This window comes from Crinia signifera, chromosome 11 (genome assembly GCF_055691185.1).
Source record: "Crinia signifera chromosome 11, ASM5569118v1, whole genome shotgun sequence".
NCBI classification, from domain to species: Eukaryota; Metazoa; Chordata; class Amphibia; order Anura; family Myobatrachidae; genus Crinia; species Crinia signifera.
This window is the reverse complement of record NC_139227.1, coordinates 56,921,684-56,945,621: the sequence shown is the minus strand read 5'-3', so window position 1 is coordinate 56,945,621 and position 23,938 is coordinate 56,921,684. Positions and strand designations below refer to the sequence as shown.

The window sequence follows — 23,938 nt, the reverse complement described above, 5'->3', positions numbered from 1 at the left end:
AATGGCAGTACAGATATGCACTAGATGCATTCTAATGAGGGACATGGATAACATATATTTACTGAGCTGTACAGCACCCAGACAGCCATTAACCCCTTGAGTGGTAGGTTTTGCTGGGGCAGGACAAACCTACCTGGACACCACTGGCGCGCACCTATTTCATTTTTGTGGTATGCCCGCAGCTGAGCCTGGAAAATTTCCGGGCATACCACTCAAGGGGTTAAGCTCCACTACATGGTGATTACACCAGCCAGATAGGTAGACAAGTAAAACAGTACAGATATAGGACACTTACAGATATATATATATATATATATATATATATACTAGATGTACTCTATTAAGCGACATGGACATGGGGAACATATATTTACTGAGCTGTACAGCACCCAGGCAGCCATTCAGCAGCGCCACTTGGTGATTGCACCAGCCAGATCGGTAGCAAGTAAAACCTGTACAGATATAGAACACTACGGGGGTGACACAGGGTACATATTTGGCTAGCAGTACAGTTCCTAGGCAGCCAGTAGAACAGTACAGGGTACACAGCACAAGACATAACTAGACATAACAGCAACAGAAGAACAAAAACAGAGCACAAATAATAGTACATGGTTCAACAGTAATGGTCTGACTCCTCTACTCACAAGGAGAACCACTGCCTTGATCTGGTATTCACTAGGCTAGGCTTTGTTTCTGAATTCACTGATTCTGATTCCCTCTCTCGGATCACAACCTTATCACCTTCCCAACCTCCTCCATGTCTCCAAACTCTATAATACCTAAATCATGCAAGCCTCCTCTAACCCGTAGAAATACTAATGCTATTGATTTTTCAACAACTTTCTACATCTCTGCAACAACTGCTTTCGCCCATTTCTACACTTGCCTATCCTGAGACAGCTATAACCCACTGTCAAAGTCGAGTTGCATACACACCACAATAGAATGGTATCACCACCATCTTGGTTCGCAGAGTTACGCAAATGAAGTATAGGAACCAGGTTTTATAATAAGGCGAACCCCATACTGATACACATAAAATATAGATAAAGGGTTTTAATCCGCAGCACATAGCTTAAATGGTAAAACACTATATTTCTTGTACATATCTCGCATCTGTCATGCGCAGAACTCCAGTTCTGGAATAAAGTTCGCAACTTGTAACAGCCAAACGTTATGGAACAATTACATATTTACTGGTCATTTTACCACGAGGACAATGTAACTGGAAGATCCGGATGTAACAGGTTTCACAGCTTGAGTTTTGACCCCTATTATGATGCCTTAAGACAAAGACACCGAGGTGCATTCTCCTGCACCAATCCAAGAGAAGCGACATCTGATCCTTTGACCAATGAAGACCCTCACTGCCCTCTCTACGTTGACACTATAAGAGGTTAAGCACTTCGAAAACTCACTCTCACTGTGCTTCTTCTTCTTCCTGGACTATATTCTGGACAGAATATAGGGAGCTCGGACCGGGATTGCGCCAGCGCTATTGATGAGACGGTAACTGTTGCATTCCTGTATGTGAATACTGTATTGTTGCTGATTGTATTTATATCTATTGTTTTCCCCTGTTAGTTTAGAACCTATTTTGTATTGTATAGACAGTCTTTATAACTTGTTATCTAATTATATATGTCTGTAACCCCCTGTTGTCCGCTAGGGACAGAAATATATGGTACAGGGAATTTATCCCGAGTCTTGGCTTTTATTCGCAATAAGCAGAAAGGTTTATAAGGAAACTGTACCTGATTTTGTACATTTCAGTACTAAGTACTGCGAAAAGATACCGCTTTAATGGTATCGGTATAGCGTGTTTTATACACGGACAAGGTTGGCTACGCTGTGCTATACTTTGTTCACCCGTAGCTAGGAATAAAAGGTTATAGGTTTATGGACACAGTAAGTAAACTGCGCACTTCACTTATTATCCACCGGTTTAATCTTATATATACATTGATAAATGGGGTGCTCCTCCGCTCCTCACATTATTTAAAGCTCTGTACCATATGCAGGACTTAAGCTTACCAGCAAAAGGGTGGGAAATAACATTATTCAACCCTTGCTGGAAAGGCCAAGTCTGCATCGGTACAGAGCTTGAAAGTTGCTGACGCTGAACCCGGGAAAATAAGTGAAGTTCCAAAAAGAAATGTGTTTTAAGTATATGCTGTGTTTTATATTGGGTCTGTTTACACTTCTGTTTGCCACAAGTAGTTTTAACGGGGTATAGTGTTTGGATTGCTTGAAGTTGCGGTACATGCGCATGTGCGATATTTTCACACACGTGTAGGCAAAGGCCTGTGTTTGTTATAGTGCATAGAGGATTCTTTCTGTGTAAAACTATAAACTGTTGTTGGTTACTGCAAGGCCAAGACCTCTGCCACGTGGCAGCAGGCTCAAAGCCATACAGTAACAGAAAGAGTCTGCAGTGTATTATGTAAGGAACGCACACATGTGCTTACGTTGGCCATTTGGGCCTTTGTATGTAATTTACGTAATAAGTACGGGATTAATTGCACAATTGCCGCTTTTGCGATATATGGTCACAAACTTGCAATACACTGTAGAACACGTGTGTGGCCGATCAATCGGCAGCTTGTGGACATGATTAAGTAACAAAGACACGTACATACGTGGCTGTTCGTGGGCACTGCACACGCAGCACATGTAGTAGCCCAGCGGTGGCTAGTATTGAGTACAAACACTATTAAGCAGTATATTAACATACTGGTGATAGGACGGTAATTAATATAAGAAAGTTTAGTATATTCGGTGTATTTCCAAAGCAAGCAATTCAAACAGTATTTTAATAAATTCCTATAGTTATTTAAGAGGTTTATACTCACATAAGCATCTGGTGAGAAACTGCAAACCCGGGAAGGTTTTCTGTACAGAAATATTTTTTTATTATTTTAAAAAGCCCAGAAATAAATAAGACCCAGAGTGTTAAGATAACACTGGTCGTGGACCCAGAGTGTGTTTACACGGGGTTGACGGGCGCATGACGGTGTGACCCCTAGCGCTATAGAAATAGGAAAGTGTATTAAAGGAGAACATACGTGGGTGTGTGACAACATACCAATTTTTAACTGCTCCTTTCATAGGTACGCCTATTTGAATCTATAGGAAGTGAAAAGAAGCTAAGAGCAGAACCAAAGGATCTGCCTGGCTTCTCATTTAAATACCGATTTTGTAGAATACAGGAAAAGCAAGTTTTCTTGTGTCCTATGAAGTTGGCCGCACGGTTGTGGAACATGACCAACGAACGCCGACATACAGGCAGGGGTCAGGCACAATACGTGATTGAGTAAAAAAGGATCCCCGCAGGTTGTGCTTCACGCTTAATTGCGGAAAGGTTTCACTATTCAGGGAAGGAGTGTTTTGGGTGCTGCTCACGGACAAACAATCCACCAGCCTTTTCTAGCTGTGAACTACTAATTCTCATAAACCAAAGGTTACCTAGAGAGGTATTGTAACAATGGGAAATAGTGGCTCACACAGGGAGGTTGTGCTACGTAGGGAAGAACAAAACCGACCCAAAGGATCAGCGGCGTTCATAATGAAAATGAAATATGGAGAGTTTGCAGTAACTCATATCGAAAAATGGATTAAAATGACAAAGGGCAGTAAAGTAGAATTTCCCGGTGTTGGCAGTTTTGATCCAGAAGTCTTATCTTGTCACTCAAGGTGAGAATTGAGCAATATGAATGTTTAAACTTGTGGCAAAAGGAAAGTCAAATTCAGAGGGAAGATGGGTGTTTGTCGGATGTAAATACAATCAGCCCCAGGAATGCAAATGCACCTCTCCCTCCATATGTACCAGAGGGAGCAGTTACCGTCAAAAGGGAAACAGACAAAAATGTAAAGATGAATAACCTGTACTCCCTATAAGGAAAATACAGGTGGGGATGAGAGGTTGCTGACATCAGCCATCTCTTGCGAAATTAACAGAAATTAGAGAAGGGCTGAGACAGCCAAAGCTGCTGCTGCCACCCTAGCAGAGGAGATGGCTGATGCCAGCAACACATTCAGAGACACAGGTAAGCATACACAACATGGCACAGAAACAGTTATTCCCAGAGCAGTGTCCAATGGTGCTGAAGGGGTACAAACCTACCCTTTGCACACAGTGGAGGCTCCTTGTGGAAAGGGAGACAGAGATGAGGTGATGCCTGTAAAGTTTAGTAACATGCACAATACTTGGACACAATTGGAACTTCGTTCAATCATCTTAAATTTACCTGATCCTAGAGGAGATCTGGCATTTCGTCAGAAATTCATAAAGGATCTGGGAAATTCAGATGAACCCACCAATAAGGATTGGCGGAGCATGTTGAGAGCATGTCTCCCTTCACACATAGACATCCAGAAATTCATTTGAGATAGTGGTGTGAAGGGTGATAAGACTTTGACTGAGGAAGGCAACCAGGAAAATATACGCCTAATAAATATACAATTGGGTATATATTTCCCTGCGATGGTTAAATATAACCAGATGCTCACTATCAAACAAAAAGATAGTGAATCTGCCAGCGAAAATTTCAACCGTGCCTTACAGGCAGTGACACACTGGTATCTCTGACGCCAAGGACAACGCACACCTTAGGGGAATGATTGTCTCTGTGCTGATAGAAGGTCTTAAGGAAAATTTAAAAACCAGGGTGCAAACTTCATACCCCAACTGGAAAAATATGAAAATAGGTACCTTGAGAAAATCTGCTGTTGATCATGACAAAAATACTAAGAAGTATAGACAAAACACTGACGGAGAAAGAAGTGACTGATAGCATCCAGACATTCAACAGTACCCCAAACAAACACATACAATACATGACACCTCAGGATGTAGGCCGGAAGCAGATAGTGTGCTTCAACTGCATTAAAGAGGGACACATAGCCAAACTACAAGACAGGGAACCATAGGAGAAATAACATACATAGAAGGGACTGGGAGCAACACCGAGAGGAGACATGTAGGTATCTACCACAAAGATGAAAAAAAGAAAAGTAAGGAGCGCTAATGGAAAAATAAAATGATTACCAATTGTTTGGTCTATCACAATTATTCAATATTTAATAACAAGCAATTACTAAAAACTGGAATATGCCAGCAGCATGTATGGATTAATGAATGGTAAAAAACAATTTTGGCCAATAAAATCAGAGCATATACACTCACCAACAGTATTTCAAGTGTCCTGACAAGTCCCGTGATACTGGATCCATGGGGAAAAGCTTATTTCCCAAACGACTTTCCAGGGGGAGAACCACTTTAAAGCGAATGTTCTTGTAGGAGTGGCCCAAGCTGGCTCAAATTACCAACTCCCTCCACGCTGTTGTGCAGGCAAGATGAAGTGATGTCCTCAACCTCCTGATATAGAGTCAATAGAAGTTGTATCCAAATTTGGAGAAATGTGTAGATGTCCAAATGAAGGTTACCGGGTATGGAGTCAGGTACATGTGGTTGGGAGAGTAAAGTTAAGGCACCAGTCATCTAACCCATTTTGCTACACCAGGTAGCTTTATCAAAGGACAAAGACAAGGGACGGAGACAGACAGGTCACAACACATGACCCTTGCCCCACCTGTTAGCAGATGTCACCCTAAGGGTCACACAAATGTGCAAGTAGGAAGTAGGTCATACTCTTATCCTACAACCAGGTAGCATAACGAAATATCTGAGGGAAGAGCCTCAGATATGGGTAAGTGTAACAGTTGGAAAATGAAAGGTTGTTATTTTAGGAAGGACTAGCCTTTCTCGCAACATTTCTTCTTGATCTAGATTGTACCAAGCAAATGGTAGTTACAATTGGGGTAACAGAAAAAGTGCAGCATTATCCATTGATGGGATCTAGAGAGATCATCATCGGACCCTAGCATGCCAAATATTATTTTCTGTTGGCTGCAGCGGCTACGACTTATCTTCTAGGTAGAGACATGCCCTGAAAAATGAGCTATGTCATCTTCTGGATTCATAACTTAGACACAACTGGACAAAGGTGCACAATAGGTGCAGAATTGTTGGATAGACCTCAGTGATTAATGGGCAGGACACTGGATTAATGGCAAATATAGCTCCAATAGAAATCCATTTAAAAGTAGGCAGGATAGCGCCCAAAAATACTACATCACCATTAAAAATCTGAGCTCAAGCTGGGAGTGTACCCAGTGATATAGCAAGTATCACAACATAGAATCTCTTAGTTCATACCCCTAGCAGGGTCAATAGTCTTACCCCCCCCCCCCCCCCTGTGTAAAAGAGTGGAGTGAGGGCTTACAGTTTAGAACAGAATTTAAGAGGGTAAAAACATAATAGTTGAGAGCCAATCCCCCATAATGCTAAATCCTGCGGTCATCCAAGTAAAAGAAAATTTTCTATTGCAATATACTAATACCACGGTCATTGATTATTTTTTTCTCCCTCCTCTTCTGTTCCTTATACCTTTACAGCCCTAAAACCTCCCCCCAAGGCCTTGCAAAATTGTGTATAGTCTTTTCAGCCCATAAATGACTTGACACCGATACAATAGGTCAATAATTTATTGTTTTGTCCTGAATCATCACTACCATCAGTGGATGGCACTAGTCAACTACTGATGTATTACCCAGAGAAAGGACATAAGGTGTCGAAAGACAAACTGCAGTCATGCCAGACCAGGATGGAAATCTGGGACACTGTATTAATCAACTGCTGATATATACAAATGATAGAATCCAAGTGATTCAAGACAATACTGTCGCAGACCCAGCAGAAAACATATGTATTATGAATGTTCAGCATTACATCATCCAGTGGACAAAAATAATAGTTACACTGTTTCTGTAACCTTATTCACTTGTTCCTTTCCCCATGTTACCCCTGGCAACCACAGCCATCATTTTATTAATGGCAGTAGAAGAGGTGTCAAAGGCATCTCCTTTCACAGACAATGGACAAGGTTGTAAATGCATTTACATATGAATAGGTGCAACCACAAACCCATGTCTTCACAGACAAGTGTGGATAGTGACAAGAATGAATCTCAGGTTTCTCTGGATTGGCATTGTCAATGCAGGAATTAATTGTCAGATAAACCAAAACAGGTTCATCAGACAAATGGAATTTGTTGTTATTGTTTATTGTGCCTTTAAGAAATTAAAAGCAAGTCTGACTAGAACTCCTGCCCTGGTAAGGCCTGAACACGGGAGATCTTGTGATTTGTACTGCAAGGAACTTGCTGGGTGTGCGACAGAAGTAGTGACTTAGAAACTTGGTGATGCCAGCCGACCAATTCCGTACTGCAGTGCAAAATTAGAACCAGTTGCTCGAACACTTCCTACTTGTGTACACAGTGTACATGCCATAGCACTACCGGTAAACAAGACCGATGATGTGGTGTTGGGGTGTGTTAACTATTTATGCTCCTCATGCAGTCTGGACATTCCTAAAATTCTGCCCAAACATGACAGTCTCATCAGCCAAGTTCACTAAATGGGAACTTGCATTAATGACTTTTAAAAATATTACCAGTAAAATGTGTAATATTGTAAACCCAGCAACACTCTTACCAGGTGTGCCCTCCAAGGCACAAATGGTGGGAGTTGATTGAGTTGATACTGAGGTTGCTGGAATGATGAAATTTAGTGAGAGCCTAGACGAACATGATTGCATGACATGTTTTAATCAAACCTTTACAGCATTTCCCCAAAGGCTGGTAGAAATGATTAATTTTTTTCACTGATGGCAACTGCCACAGAGACACTGAGATGGGAGAATTGTGCACTGGCTATATGATGTGATAGATGGAGAAGGTATAGTAGAGGCTGAGCCCCTTGGACCATCTCACTCAGCAACAGTAGCCTGATTAATGTCACTGACCAGGGTGCATGAGCTAGCTAAGGTAAAGGCAGTCAATATCTATGCCGACTCTAAGTACGCTTGTTGGGACAATGAAAGAGATTTTGGGGCCCTATGGCGCCTCAGAAATTTTGTGACAGTAGCTGGCACTCTAGTGGCACAAGCATTGTATGTTAAAAGACTCCTGACAGCCACACAGGACAGGACAGAGTGGCTGTTATCAAGTGTAAAGCCCACACATCTTAATAAGTATCCAGTGTCACTTGGTAATAGCAGTGCTGGTGGGGCAGCTAAGTGGGCCGCGCACTCTGCGAATAATGTTTGTTCCCCTGTAAATGTTTGTGTCTTCTAACATGTATCCATTCAAAAGTTCAATAGACATGCAGAATTTGTGTTCCTCACAGGAGAGGGCAGTATGGAAGTTGAAGGGATGTGGAGAGATGGACATGGAAACCCAGTGGCCCCCTGGGCATACATTCCTAGCATGGCCGAGGCGGCTCATGGGCTGACACATCTCTGCAAGGAAGGTATGTGCAAATTGGTGCAAGCCTACTGGTGTGCACCAGGGTTTGCTTCACAAGCAGATAGAGATGTCATGCCTCACCTGTTTGGGGAAGAACATTGGGAAAACCGTTCCAACAAAGCCATCCCACATCCCTCCTACAGAAGGCCCTTTTCAGGTAATACAAATTTATTTTGTACAGTTACCACCCAGTAGAAATGTGTTTACTATTATTGGTATGTACTGATATAGTTAGGTATAAATATGGTATCTCAAAGGTACTTATATTTTTTTGGGAGAAGTTTATCAAGTCACGTGTAAACACTTAGGGATTGATAGTATACTCCATTTTCTCTACTGATCCCAAGTAACTGCTAAGGTGGAGAGGGTGAAGGGTACTATCAAGAACAAACTGGGTAAAGTATGGCTGAAACAGAGTTGCTATGGCCAGGGGCACTGCTCATTGTGCTGTATAGTAGTAGAATCACTCTCAGAGCTCCACCTCATTTGTCCCCATAAAAACATTGCTTGGCCAGCATCCACATGTCATGATAGCTCCATAGGAAGATCTTAGATGTAACTATGAACTTATTTTGCAACACAGATCAAAGATGAACCAACATCGGGTAAAATGCAGCAAAGAGGAATTTGTTGACACCTGACATATCTGTTGAGAACTGTCATAACCATTGTTGTTTCCCATGATTTGCCACATACAGGTTGCTTGATAGACCATTGAGAAGGACTATACCAAGTGTTGTTGACCAGCACTACCTCAATAACAGTCGAAGAGAGAAAGACTTGGGTACGTTCGTCCCACTGCAAAAAGATCAGAAACCCGCAAGTTCCTTATATTAAGAGTGAAAGAGAGAAAACATTGCGAGAGGCATTATTGCGGGAGGACTGAAGAGCAGCCAAGGTCAAGCAACCTGTACAAGCTACAAAAATGACTGTGACAAAGCCCCACTGGTAAAAGGTTGGAAGGACCACTAGCAACCTTTTTGTTTTTCCCTCCCCTTTTGGTTCTATTTTTTCATTCCCAGTTCTTTTTCCCAAAATCAGGGACATTGTTTTTACATTGCTGCCAGGTGTAGTGCAGGTGGTACAGGGCTCTGAGAGTGTATTACCCAACCCAGATTAGGTCAAGATAGAATCTCTAAGTAAGCTTGATACGTTACCCAGAACCGGAGTTTGGTAAGAAGGTTTTATAGTGATGATGAAAACGTACATAAACCATATATATAAGAACGACAGACACCAAGGAAGAGGAAGGTTTGGTATATGACCTCATGATCGAAACCATCATCCATGGAAGAATACCCTATCTGGAAAATGTAAATAAATGTAACACCCCTGTTTTTATTGTGGTCCCAAAAATCTGTATATAATTGCCCCTTGTCACGAATGAATTGTTTATTTAACTGTCAAAGAGTGGACTGTCACAGTCGAGTTGCATACACACCACAGTAGAATGGTATGGCCACCATCTTGGTTCGCAGAGTTACACAAATGAAGTATAGGAACCAGGTTTTATAATAAGGTGCACCCCATGCACAGCCATACTGATACACATAAATTCATATCCCACACTTACATACTAAAAAAATATAGATAAAGGGTTTTAATCCGCAGCACATAGCTTAAATCATGGGTCTTCAACCTGTGGCACTCCAGATGTGAAACTACATGTTTGAACATGCATTGCCACATTTTTTCCTATAAGAGCATGCCAAAATGGTCAGTGCATTATGGGACATGTAGTTCCACAACATCTGGAGGGCCACAGGTTGAAGACCTGTGGCTTTAATAGTAAAACAAAATCTTTCTTGTACATATCTTGCATCTGTGTGTTCTGTCTCTCATGCGCAGCGCTCCAGTTCTGGTATAAAATTTGCAACTTGTAACAGCCAAAAGTTATGGAACAATTACATATTTAATGGTCATTTTACCTAGAGGGCAGTGTAACTGGAAGATCCGGATGTAACAGGTTTGAGTTATGACCCCTATGACGATGCCTTAAAACAAAGAGACCGAGGTGCATTCCCCTGCACCAATCCAAGAGAAGCGACATCTGATCCTTTGACCAATGAAGACCCTCACTGCCCCCTCTACCAGGACCCTAAAAGAGGTTAAGCACAACCTAAACTCACTCTCACTGTGCTTCTTCTTCTTCCTGGACTATATTCTGTGCTTCTTCTTCTTCCTGGACTATATTCTGGACAGAATATAGGAAGCTCGGACCGGGTTTGCGCCAGCACTATTAATGAGACGGTAACTGTTGCATTCCTGTATGTGAATACTGTATTGTGGCTGATTGTATTTATATCTGTCATTTTCCCCTGTTAGTTTAGAACCTATTTTGTATTGTATAAGCAGTCTGTATATCTTGTTGTATACTTCTATATGTCTGTAACCCCCTGTTGTCTGTTGGGACAGAAATATATGGTACAGGGAGTGTTTCCCCTTGTTCCAGAATTTATACAGTCTTGGCTTTTATTCGCAATAAGCAGAAAGGTTTATATGGAAACAGTACCTGATTTTGTACTTACATTTGAGTACTAAGTACTGCGAAAAGATACCGATTTAATGGTATTGGTATAGCAGGTTTTATACACAGACAAGGTTCGCTATGCAGCGCTATGCTTTGTTCACCCGTAGCTAGAAATAAAAGGTTATAGGTTACGGACACAGTACATAAACTGCGCACTTCACTTATTATCCATCAGGTTTAACCTTATATAGACATTGATACCACCTAAACCAGACTCTAAAAACTGCCCTTGATGAAGCTGCTCCAGATACTCCTCACAATCTACCTAGGCTTAGATGCCAACCGTGGCACGCTAAAATAAGCATGGAGGGATATACACTCTACAGGAAAGACAGGGAAAATAGAAGGGGCGGGGGGGTGTGCCTTTATGTAAAAAAAGGACTTAATATCTTGTGGGCAAATTATGATCTCAGATACAGAAGAAGATAACTGATAAAAATAAAAAACCCAATAATAAAATTTTATAAATTAATTTTATTAGGGGTATGCTACAGACCGCCAAACGTGAACGATAGGGACGTGTCTCTACTCCTAAACCAAATCAAAAAATCATCAGATCAGGGGCAGGTAATAATAATGGGGGATTTTAATTTACCAGATATTGACTGGAAAAATGAGACATGTAAATCATCTAAAAGCAGTGGGTTCCTAAGCTTGCTCAAGGATCAGTTTATCACTCAAACGGTAGATGCTCCAACCCGTAATGGGGCACTATTGGACTTAGTATTAACAAATAACATAGATTTAGTTTCAAACACCAGAGTAATTGAACACCTAGGGAACAGTGACCACAACATGGTCTCACTGGAAATCAACTTCCGAAAACCTAAATATAATACAGGACCGGGTAAAGTACTAAACTTCAGAAAAGCTAATTTAATTTTATTCCGGGAAGCTCTAAAAGAAATTAATTGGGAAGAGTTATTCGAAGGAAAGAATGCAGAGGAAATGTGGGATACATTTAAAAATGTGCTAGAATCACTAACTACTAAATACATTCCAAAAGTCAACAAGGGTAAATTTAACAAAAAAAAGCCAACATGGTTGGACAAAAAAGTAAGGACAGCGATCAACAATAAAACAAAAGCGCTTAAGTTCTATAAAAATAACGTAAATGAGGAGACGTTCATCAAGTATAAAGAAACAATCAAAACTTGTAAAGAAGTAATCAAAGTAGCTAAAAGGGAAAATGAAGAGCGTATAGCCACAGAAAGCAAAACTAACCCCAAGAAGTTTTTCAAGTACATAAACAGCAAGCGAATAATTAAAGAGAACATAGGCCCACTAACAGATATCAACGGTAAAAATGTTGCAGAAGATAATGAAAAAGCGGAAGTGTTAAATAAGTTCTTCTCATCAGTATTTACTAGGGGAGAGCAGTTAGTGGAAAGCACAGATACCTTAACTGGGACAAACAAACCGGACCTCAATATGGATCTCTCGACCGAGGATATAATTTTGAGGCTCAGCAAAATAAAAACTAACAAATCACCAGGGCCAGATGGTATACATCCTCCCTTAACTAATGGAGTTAAGGGAGGAACTTGCGACCCCCCTATATTGCATTTTTGAAAATTCACTATCAACAGGTATGGTACCAAAAGACTGGAGAATAGCAGAGGTAGTGCCAATATTTAAAAAAGGTAAAAGGGATGACCCTGCAAATTACAGGCCTGTGAGTTTAACATCAATAGTGGGTAAAATATTTGAAGGAATTTTAAGGGATGGTATCCTGGAATACTTTGACCTTCATAGTTTACTTAGTATTAACCAACATGGGTTTGTGAAAAATCGTTCCTGCCAGACAAATTTACTGGGCTTCTATGAGGATGTCAGCAAAAACCTTGATAATGGAAACGCAGTAGATGTGGTCTTCCTTGATTTTGCAAAAGCTTTTGATACAGTACCACACAAGAGGTTGATAAATAAAATGGTGGACCTGGGACTAGGTGCAAATATCTGTAGATGGGTAGGGAACTGGCTGTGTAATAGAGAACAAAGGGCCTTATTCTGATCAGTGCTGATATTCCCGCATGCGGACGGACCGCCGATGTTGATCGTCTGCGCATGTGCAGAGGTCACTCTGCGCATGTGCAGGCGATTTCGCCGCACGGATTCTTTATACGCCGCACAGGGGGCGTAGAGGGGCGTGAGGGGCTACTTAGCCTCATTACCCTATGCATACGCCCCGCGTTTCATGGGCGTTCCCATGCAAACGCGGGGCGTATGCATGGTAATGAGGCCGTGACGCGTGGGTATGGGGCGGGCATCTGACATCGCCGGATGTCAGCTGCCCGCCCCCATACATGATTTCACACGGACAAGTGTCCGTGTGTTCTTGTGTTGCGGGACCTGGTGGAGCGTGCGGCCCTGCATTCGATGTTCGGCGACCATCGAATGCAGGGGCTGCTCCCAAGACGGAGGAGGCATATCCCCGTCCAATTTCATGCGGATCGCCACATATCCGCGTACGGACGGCAGGTGGCGATCCGTATGGAAGGCGGGGATTCGCCTGCACGGTTGCGGCCGCATATTCTGATCGGGCCGCACCGATCAGAATAAGGCCCAAAGAGTGATTGTGAACAGTGCAGTATCAACTATGATACCAGTACTAAGTGGAGTGCCACAGGGTTCGGTACTGGGGCCCATCTTGTTTAACATTTATATTAACGATATAGGGATGGGGATTCTCAGCGATGTATCCATCTTTGCTGATGACACAAAACTGAGTAGAGTTATTGAATCAACAGAGGATGTGAACATACTTCAAAATGATCTTAACAAACTAGATGAGTGGGCTAAAAAGTGGAAGATGAGGTTCAATGTGGATAAATGCAAGGTTATGCATCTCGGGAGACGTAACCAGTGTGCAAGTTACAACCTAAGCGGGGAGGCATTAGGTACTTCAGCACTTGAAAAGGATCTAGGAGTCCATATAGATAATAAGCTGGGGTGCAGTGTTCAATGTCACATTGCAACAAAAAAGGCCAACAGAATTCTAGCATGTATTAAAAGGGGCATGGAAACTAGGGACTCAAAAGTAATTATGCCACTGTACAAGGCATTGGTTAGACCACACCTTGAATATGGAGTACAGTTCTGGGCCCCACACTATAAAAAGGACATCATGGAATTGGAAAAAACCCAAAGAAGAGCAACAAAGCTTATTAGGGGAATGGAGAATTTAAGCTATGAGGAGAGATTAAGCAAGCTAGGACTATTTACACTAGAGAAGAGACGTTTAAGGGGGGACATGCTCAACATGTACAAATATATCAGGGGCCAATATAAGGAACTCTCAAGCACTCTTTTTACTGCAAGAAAGGAAACTAGGACACAAGGGCACGAATTTAGATTAGAGGAAAGAAAATTTCGTTCCCTCAAAAGAAAAAAATTCTTTACGGTCAGAGCAGTCAAACTTTGGAACTCTCTTCCTGGAGAGGTGGTGTTGGCAGATACAATAAATACGTTCAAAATAAGGTTGGACAAGCATTTATTGGATAAAAATATCCAGGGGTACTAATAAGAACCATATTCTGTCTTTTACAAGGGATAAGCTATTAAAACGTAGGTTGAACTAGATGGGCGCAAGTCTTTATTCAGCCTTATCTACTATGTAACTATGTAACTATGTAAATTAACAAGACACCTGCAAAAATTATCACATAGATTTGAACGTCGGTGTCGTAAATCTCAAACTCCAAGTGACTGTCATATTTAAGACTACCTACCACTCCTATCGTAATGCTCTGGACACTGCTAAACAAATGTATTTTCAATCTCTCATCTCTTCTCATGCCACAAACTCTTTAATACATTTAAATCACTTCTTTACTCTCCTTCACCCTCCCCACCTGCTAATATCAGTGTGCAAGAGCTTGCTTCCTTCTTCAAGGAAAAGATTGCTAAAATCCAAGATAACATGGCATGTTCCTCTTCAGCCAGTGACTTGCTTACTTCCCATCCTGAGCACTTTGCCACTCTCTCCTCATTTGACCCCACAAGTGAGGATGAAGTATCCACACTCTTCTCATCCTCCTACTCCACCAACTCTCCTCTTGATCCTATACCCTTACAAGTCAGTAAAGCTCTGTCTCCTGTGTCTATCCCAAGCTTAACAAAAACATGTAACCTCTCTTTTTCTACTGGTACCTTTCCTTCTCTGTTCAAGCATGCACTTATTACTCCATTCTAAAAAAAACACAATTCTGATCCAAACTGTCTCTCTAACTACTGTCCTATCTCTCAGCTCCCATGCCTCTCCAAGCTACTTGGGAGACTTGCCTCCACTCGCCTCACACACTTTATTAACTCCTACAACTTACTGGACCCACTTCAGTCAGGCTTTTGCTCTGAACACTCCACAGTGACAGCACTGACTAAAGTAGTCAATGATCTGGACAATGCTAAATCTAAAGGCCATTTCTCACTACTTATTCTTCTAGATCTCTCAGCTGCCTTGGACACTCTCTTCTCATACAAAAACTACAAACCCTAGGTGTTCAGAACACAGCCCTTTCTTGGTTCTTCTCTGATTCTACCTCCTCCTCACTACCACTGTCTGTTGGAGTACCACAAGGCTCAGTCTTAGGCCCTATTCTTTTCTCAATCTATACAGATGTAGCCGGCCTTACTGTTGCTGGCGATCCGCCAGCAACACGGCGCTCCAACTGACTGAGACGCGAGTGCGTCCCCCACGCACGTGCGTCTCAGTATCCGGGCGGCAGGGCGACGAGGCGGACGCAATACTGTCCGCCTCCCGCTCGAGGGGGCTGGGGGGGACCCGAGGGCACTGCGGGGGGGTGCGGTCGCCCGGTGTGGGGCACCGGGCGACCGAGGGCAGCACCGTCGGAAGGGGACGCGCGCGCACCTCGTGCGCGCGCGTCACCTTCCGACATACAAATGGCGCGGGGCAGGGGATGGCAGCTGGCATCGCCATCCCCTGCAAAGATGAATCCCGCTACATCTGTACCTCCTCTCTTGGCAAACTAATCATCTATTTTGGATTGCAGTATCATCTGTACGCTGATGATACTCAAATCTATCTATCCTCCCCAGAATTGTCACCTTCAGTATTGCTCCGTGTCTCTGAATGACTTTCAACAATTTCATCTTGAATGTCATCTCGCCACCTCAAACTCAACATTTTCAAAACAAAATTAGGTACTTATATGTTAGTTGGGCGCCCACTATAGTAAGTACGCTCATACCCCCATTATCCATGTCGACATGGAGATGAATTTACATAGTGTGGCGAGCGCAGCGAGCCACCGAGCCCAAAGCGTGGTGAGCATAGCGAGCCCCGTGAGGGGATGCGTAAAACTAAGCAAATAGCTTAGTGGGTGCCCAACTAACATAAGTACCCAAAATTAATTATATTCCTACCAGCCAAGAGTAGTTACCAACCTGATATCTCTATCACTGTTGAGAACACTACAATTAATCCTACTCCACAAGCTCGCTGCCTAGGGGTCATCCTCAATTCTGAACTATCCTTCATTCCATCTGTCTCTAAATCATGTTATATGCATCTAAAAAACGTATCCAAATTTCGACCACACCTTACACAAGACGCTGCAAAAACTTTAATCCATGCACTTATTATATCACGCATTGATTATTGCAATGGCCTCCTTACCGGTCTTCCTAAGAAAAGACTCTCACCACTACAATCCATTTTGAATGCAGTTGCGAGGCTGATCTTCCTGGCTAGACGTTCATCGTCTGCTGATGCGCTCTGTCAGTCCCTCCATTGGTTGCCTGTATATTACCGCATTCAATATAAAATACTTCTTCTTACATACAAAGCCATCACTCTGACTACACCGACTTATATCTCTTCACTTATCTCAAAATATATCCCAACCCGACCTCTCCGCTCTGCACAAGATCTGCGTCTCTCATCCACACTCATTACTTGCTCCCACTTACACTTGCAGGATTTTTGTCGGCAGCACCCACCTTATGGAATGCCCTTCCATTAAGACTGTTCTCTAGCCTCTACATTTTCAAGCGTTCCCTGAAAACTCACCTCTTTAGCCAAGCTTATCATATTCAGGACCCCCACACAACCTCCAGTAGCATTCATATCTATTTACATCCAATCAGGACTGTCTTTTAATCTGATGGGATTGCCATGCTATGGAATTCTATCCTTATGTATCCCTCCAATTATCCCTATAGATTGTAAGCTTGCGACCAGGGCCCTCCTACCTCCATGTCGTTTTGTATCTACCCAGTTTGTTTAATCAGTGTTGTTTCCAATTGTAAAGTGCAACGGAATATGCTGCGCTATATAAGAAACTGTAAATAAATAAATATATATCACACTCACTAGTACACACTACATCTGGGAAAGATGTCTCACACTCCCTACATCTGGGAAATATATCTCACACACACTATTACACACTACATCTGGGAAAGATTTCTCACAGAGACTCAGTCACACACCCATTTTGCATTTATACAAAGAGGATGCACATGTGAGTGAGAGAGACGTTCAGTGCAGACATAACGCCCCTGGGAGCTGGCACACTGAGAGGGTCTAATTGAAGCCACAGTGTATGAGGACACATCTGTGTATATTTATTTATTATTATTGTGTAAAGATCATTATCCTGTCTTTGTTCCAGGATACTTACTATGATGTCACCTCCTCGCACAAACTGTAACCGGACCTGGAAGACGACAATGTCCAGCAGATAGATGAGGTCACACAGATAATCCATGAAGAGCCAGTAGTAGATGTTAGAGGGTGTCTGATAGGGGAATGCCCAGCGCACCGGGATCAGCCAGCAGTTCCAGTTCCAGGCCATCACCACAAAGAAGAGCCAGAGCACATACATGAGATCTGAGTGCAGGAGACAGAGAATCACTGCCCTGTGCAATAAGCCCCATAATGTGTGATGTGCTGAACAGAGCTATACTGTATGTATAACGTGCTGTGTGTATAGTGAGCTGCACAGATGTATAATGTGCTGCACAGAGCTACGTGTATAATGTGCTGCTCAGAGCTGCATGTATAATGTGCTGCTCAGAGCTGCACAGGTGTATGTGCTGCACAGAGCTACATGTATAATGTGCTGCACAGAGCTGCATGCATAGTGTGCTGCACAGAGCTGCATGAATAATGTGCTGCACAGAGCTGCGTGTATAATGCACTGCACAGAGCTGCGTGTATAATGCGCTGCACAGAGCTGCGTGTATAATGCGCTGCACAGAGCAGCGTGTATAATGCGCTGCACAGAGCTGTGTGTGTATAATGCGCTGCACAGAGCTGTGTGTATAATGCGCTGCACATATGTATAATGTGCTGCACATGTTTATAATGTGCTTTATAGAGCTGCGTGTATAATGTGTTAAAAAGAGCTGTATGTATGTGCTGCACAGAGCTGCGTGCATAATGTGCTGCACAGAGTTGCATGTATAATGTGCTGCACAGAGCTGCATGCATAATGTGCTGCACAGAGCTCTGTGTATCAAGTGCTGCACAGAGGTATAATGTGCTGCACAGAGGTATAATGTGCTGCACATAGCTGCGTGTATAATGTGCTGGACAGAGCTGCGTGTATAAAGTGCTGCACAGAGCTGTGTGTATAAAGTGCTCCACAGATGTATAATGTGCTGCACAGAGCTCCGTGCAGAGCACATACATGAGGTCTGAGTGCAGGAGACAGAGAATCACTGCCCTGTGCAATAAGCCCCATAATGTGTGATGTGCTGAACAGAGCTACATGTATAACGTACTGCGTGTATAGTGAGCTGCACAGATGTATAATGTGCTGCACAGAGCTGCGTGCATAGTGTGCTGCACAGAGCTGCGTGTAGAATATGCTGCACAGAGCTGCATGTATAATGCGCTGCACAGAGCTGCGTGTATAATGCGCTGCACAGAGCTGCGTGTATAATGCGCTGTACAGAGCTGCGTGTATAATGCGCTGCACAGAGCTGCGTGTATAATGCGCTGCACAGAGCTGCGTGTATAATGCGCTGCACAGATGTATAATGTGCTGCACATGTTTATAATGTGCTTTATAGAGCTGTGTGTATAATGTGTTAAAAAGAGCTGCATGTATGTGCTGCACAGAGTTGCGTGCATAATGTGCTGCACAGAGCTGCATGCATAATATGCTGCACAGAGCTCTGTGTATCAAGTGCTGCACAGAGGTATAATGTGCTGCACAGAGGTATAATGTGCTGCACATAGCTGCGTGTATAATGTGCTGGACAGAGCTGCGTGCATAGTGTGCTGCACAGAGCTGCATGAATAATGTGCTGCACAGAGCTGCGTGTATAATGCACTGCACAGAGCTGCTTGTATAATGCGCTGCACAGAGCTGCGTATATAATCAAGTGCTGCACAGATGTATAATGTGTTGCACATATAAATATATAATGTGCTGCACAGAGCTGAGTGTATAAACCATACCTCCCAACTTCTTGGACTGGGGACTGCGCGCCGCAGGCGCACTGGGAAATTTAGGGATGTGGCCTAATTTCGGGTGCGTGGCCTAATTTCGTGGGCGTGGCCTATACTCGCGGCTCACCCCCCCCCGTTTTGACGCTATGGGGGCATGACCCAGAGGCTCTGTGAGCCTCTAGCCATGCCCCCAGCCCCCTGGCTGCGGGAATAGATGCTGCGCGTTTATTCACCGCTGCTCACCAGCCGACAGGGGGGACTCCCAACAGCCCCCCCCCCTCGCCACGGGACACTGCCGGCCATGGGAGGGACGCGGGAATGTCCCCGAAAACCAGGACATTCCCGTGGTTTTCGGGACTGTTGGGAGGTATGATAAAGTGCTGCACAGAGCTGCATGTATAAAGTGCTGTACAGATGTATAATGTGCAGCACAGAGCTGCGTGTATAATGTGCTGCACAGAGCTGCGTGTATAATGTGCTGCACAGAGCTGCGTGTATAATGTGCTGCATAGAGCTGCGTGTATAATGTGTATAATGTGCAGAGCTGCTTGTAATGTGCTGCACAGAGCTGCGTGAAATATGCTGCACAGAGGTATAATGTGCTGCACAGAGCTGTACAGCAGCATTACAATGTGCTGTACAGAGCTATGTGTATAATGTCCTGCACAAAGCTGCGTGTATAATGTGCTGCACAGTGCTGCATGTATAATTTGCTGCACAGAGCTGCATGTATAATGTGCAGTATTAAATGTTCTGCGCAGAGCTGCTTGTAATGTGCTGCACAGAACTAGTGAAATATGCTGCTGCTCAGAGGTATAATGTGCTGCACAGAGCTGTACAGCAGCATTACAATGTGCTGTACAGAGCTAAGTGTATAATGTGCTGCACAGAGCTGCGTGTATAATGTGCTGCACAGAGCTGTGTGTATAATGTGCTGCACAGAGCTGCGTGTATAATGTGCTGCACAGATGTATAATGTGCTGCACAGTGCTGCGTGTAATGTGCTGCACAGAGCTGCGTGTAATTTGCTGTGCAGATCTTGGGGTATGGGTACCTCCTCCCCCCAGCTGCCTATATTTGGAAACACTGCATTTGACACCTTATTACCAGCATCAATCTGCGGTGATCCCAGTTAGCAGGTCACTGAGCCCCTGTACCCCGTCCTCCTTACTGGTCAGGGGGTCGATGCTGGCCGGGAACTTGTACTTCTGTAGATGGTCTTGCCAGGGCCGGGTCTTGAACTTGCAGCAGAGCATCTCACAGTAATGCTCCGCCTCTGCCGGGACAGCCCCCTCTGATTTCTTCTCCTCTACAGGGGGAGGCGGTGGCGGGGGTGGCGGAGCTGCCGGTTTCTTCGATGGTGCTGTATGAGGGGGAGATACACAAGGTCTGTATACAGAGATACGGGCCCAGAGCTCTGCAGTTGCGCCGGTCAGCCATCAGTATACTCACAGGCATTGGGACTCTCCTCATCAGAAGACACCTCTGGGTCTATCAATCTCTCCTTCACTCGTTCTGTCCTGTCCTTGAAGAGTCTGACCAACTCCTGCAGCCGCTCTGTGACTACAGCGCTGCTATGGCTGACGGCGGAGGCCGATCTCTCCATCACTCTGCCCACAAAGACACAAACTGCTGCTTACTATGTCAGGGCCTGCGGGCACACCGCCAGCATTGCAGAGGGCAGAGGCCGGTTATTATGTCAGGGTCTGCGTGCACACCACCAGCATTACAGGGGGCAGAGGACGATTAATATGCCAGGGCCTGCGGGTACACCGCCAGCATTACAGAGGGCAGAGGATTTTCACTATGCCAGAGTCTGCTTGCACCCCACCAGCATTACAGGGAGCAGAGGATGGTTACTATGCAAGGGCCAGTGGGCATACCACCAGCATTATACAGGGCAGATGCCACTTACTATGCCAGGGCCTGTGGGCACACCACCAGAATTATACAGGGCAGATACCACCTACTATGCCAGGGCCTGCGGGCACACCACCAGCATTACAGGGGGCAGAGGATGGTTACTATACAAGGGTCTGTGGGCATAAAGCCAGCATTACAGTGGGCAGATTACGGTTACTATGCCAGGGCCTGCGGCCACACCACCAGCATTACACAGGGCAGAGGCTACTTCCTATGCCAGGGCAGAGAATGGGTACCATGCCAAGGTCTGCGAGCCCACTGCCAGCATTACAGGGGGCAGAGGACGGTTAAGATGCCAGGGCCAGGGGCACACCACCAGAATTATACAGGGCAGATACCATCTACTTTGCCAGGGCCTGGGGGCACACCACCTGCATTACAGGGGCCAGAGGACGGTTACTATGCCAGGGTCTGCGGGCACACCACCAGCATTACAGGGGCAGAGGACGGTTACTATGCCAGGGTCTGCGGGCACACCGCCAGTATTTCACAGGGCAGAGGATGGTTACTATGCCAGGGCATACGGGCAAACCGCCAGTATTACACTAGGCAGAGTCCGCTTACTATGCCATGGCCTACAGCCAGCATTACCAAGTGTAGAGGCTGATTACTATCCCAGGGCCTGTGGGCACACTGCCAGCATTACAGGTGGCAGAGCACGGTTACTATGCCAGGGCCTGAGGGCACACCACAAGCATTACAGAGGGCAGAGTCCGCTTACTATGCCAGGGCCTGCAGGCACACCGCCAGCATAACACAGTGCAGAGGCAGCTTACTATGCCAGGGCCTGTGGGCACACCACCAGCATTACACAGTGTAGTGGCCAGTTACTATGCCAGGGTCTATGGGCACACCACCAGCGATACACCAGGCAGAGGCTGCTTACTATGCCAGTGCCTGTGGGCACATCGCCAGCATTACACAGTGTAGTTGCCGGTTACTATGCCAGGGTCTGTGGGCACACCACCAGCATTACACCAGGCAGAGGCTGCTTACTATGCAAGGGCCTGTGGGCACACTGCCAGCATTACAGTAGGCAGAGGAAGGTTACTATGCCAGGGCCTGTGGGCACACCGCCAGCATTACACTGGACAGAGGACGGTTACTATGCCAGGGCCTGCAGGCACACTGCCAGCATTACAGGGGGGCAGAGGATGGTTACTATGCCAGGGCCCGTGGGCACACAACCAACATTATACAGGGCAGAGGATGGTTACTATGCCAGGGCCTGTGGGCACACCGCTAACATTACACAGGGCAGAGGACGGTTACTATACCAGGGCTTGTGGGCACACCGTCAGCAATACACTGGGCAGAGGCTGCTTACTATGCCAGGGCCTGCAGGCACACAGCCAGCATTACACAGTCTAGAGGTTGCTTATTATGCCTGGGTCTGTGGGCACACCACCAGCATTACACAGGGCAGAGGGCGGTTACTATACCAGGGCCTGTGGGCACACCACTAGCATTATAAGGGGCAGAGGCTGGGGCAGGCTTCCCCTTGGTATATACAGTATTATTCCTGTGGGGCAGATGTACTAAGGCTCCTAACCGCCATGTTAAAGGTGGAATCATAGGGATGATTGGCAGAGCCGAATTTCCCATTAGGCACGTGTTTGGGGGCGGCACTTGGATGCCTGTGATAGTACTGTCAGCCCAAAATGTACCAATAACTGCAAAATACTCATTGTACTGTACTATATTCCATCTTAAATAGAGTGTAAATGGATAGGACATGCAGATATTGCCCCTATAAACTGTCCTACTTAGTAAACATTATTGTTGTGCCTAGGGGCGCCATCATCCCTAAATCCACCCCTGATGATTGGTGGTCAGTTTGTGCAGAATACCCCGATGGAGGGAATCCTGCGAGGGGTCAGGTAAGTATGCAGTCTAACCCCCATACCACCTACCCCCCTTCTAAGTGCCTATCCCTTGGTACAGTGGAATGGTGCAGGCAGCGTTATGGTGATACAGTACATTAATATGTTAAGTGGGCAGTGGTATTATGAGGGGGGGGGGGCAGTGGTATGGTGCTGGGGGCACAGGAATATTGGGCAGTAGTGGTATGATGGGGGGCATGGTGGTATGGTGATGGGGCGCAGAAATATGGTGGCGGGTAGCGGTATGGTGATGGGGCATAGTGGTATGGTAAGGGGGGCACAGTGGTATGGTGATGGGGGGCACAGTTGTATGGTGGGGGGGCAGAAGTATGATGGAGGCACAGTGGTATTGTGAGGAGGGGTACAGTGGTATGGTGGGGGGGGGGGGGCAGCGGTTTGGTGATGGGGTTACAGGTATGGTGAGGGGGGCACAATAATATTGGGCAGCAGCGGTATGATGGGGCACAGGTATGGTGATGCGGGCACAGTAATATTGGGGGGCAGCGATATAGTGGGGGTTCCTTACTCTTCATCCTCGGCCCCCCCGTCAGATAGCTCCTCCTGGGACTGCGTTCGATTCGGGCTGAAGAGAAAGATGGTGACACAGACTGAGATCCAGCTCATCATGCTATTATACACATAAATGGATTATACATGCTATTATACCTGTGTCTTATTACACATATGTACATTATATACGCTATTATACCTGTGTCTTATTACACGTGTGTACATTATACACGCCATAATACCTGTGTCTTATTACTCATATATGTATTTTATACTGTGTCTTATTACACATATATGTATA

The 23,938-nt window shown here is 44.8% G+C and overlaps 1 protein-coding gene across 3 annotated transcripts in view; it reads right to left on the bottom strand.

Annotated features, from left to right (window-relative positions):
* The window catches only part of CNGB1 (cyclic nucleotide gated channel subunit beta 1), a 141,212-nt gene that overhangs the window by 63,544 nt on the left and 53,730 nt on the right, over positions 1 to 23,938 (bottom strand). For all 3 annotated transcript variants that reach the window (XM_083164819.1, XM_083164820.1, XM_083164818.1), the window contains exons 5-8: positions 23,654 to 23,710; positions 20,774 to 20,931; positions 20,493 to 20,684; positions 17,544 to 17,752 (exon numbers count right to left, since the gene is read on the bottom strand). In XM_083164819.1, coding sequence (XP_083020945.1) covers positions 17,544 to 17,752; positions 20,493 to 20,684; positions 20,774 to 20,931; positions 23,654 to 23,710 — 616 coding nt within the window. The remainder of the gene's footprint in view (positions 1 to 17,543; positions 17,753 to 20,492; positions 20,685 to 20,773; positions 20,932 to 23,653; positions 23,711 to 23,938) is intronic.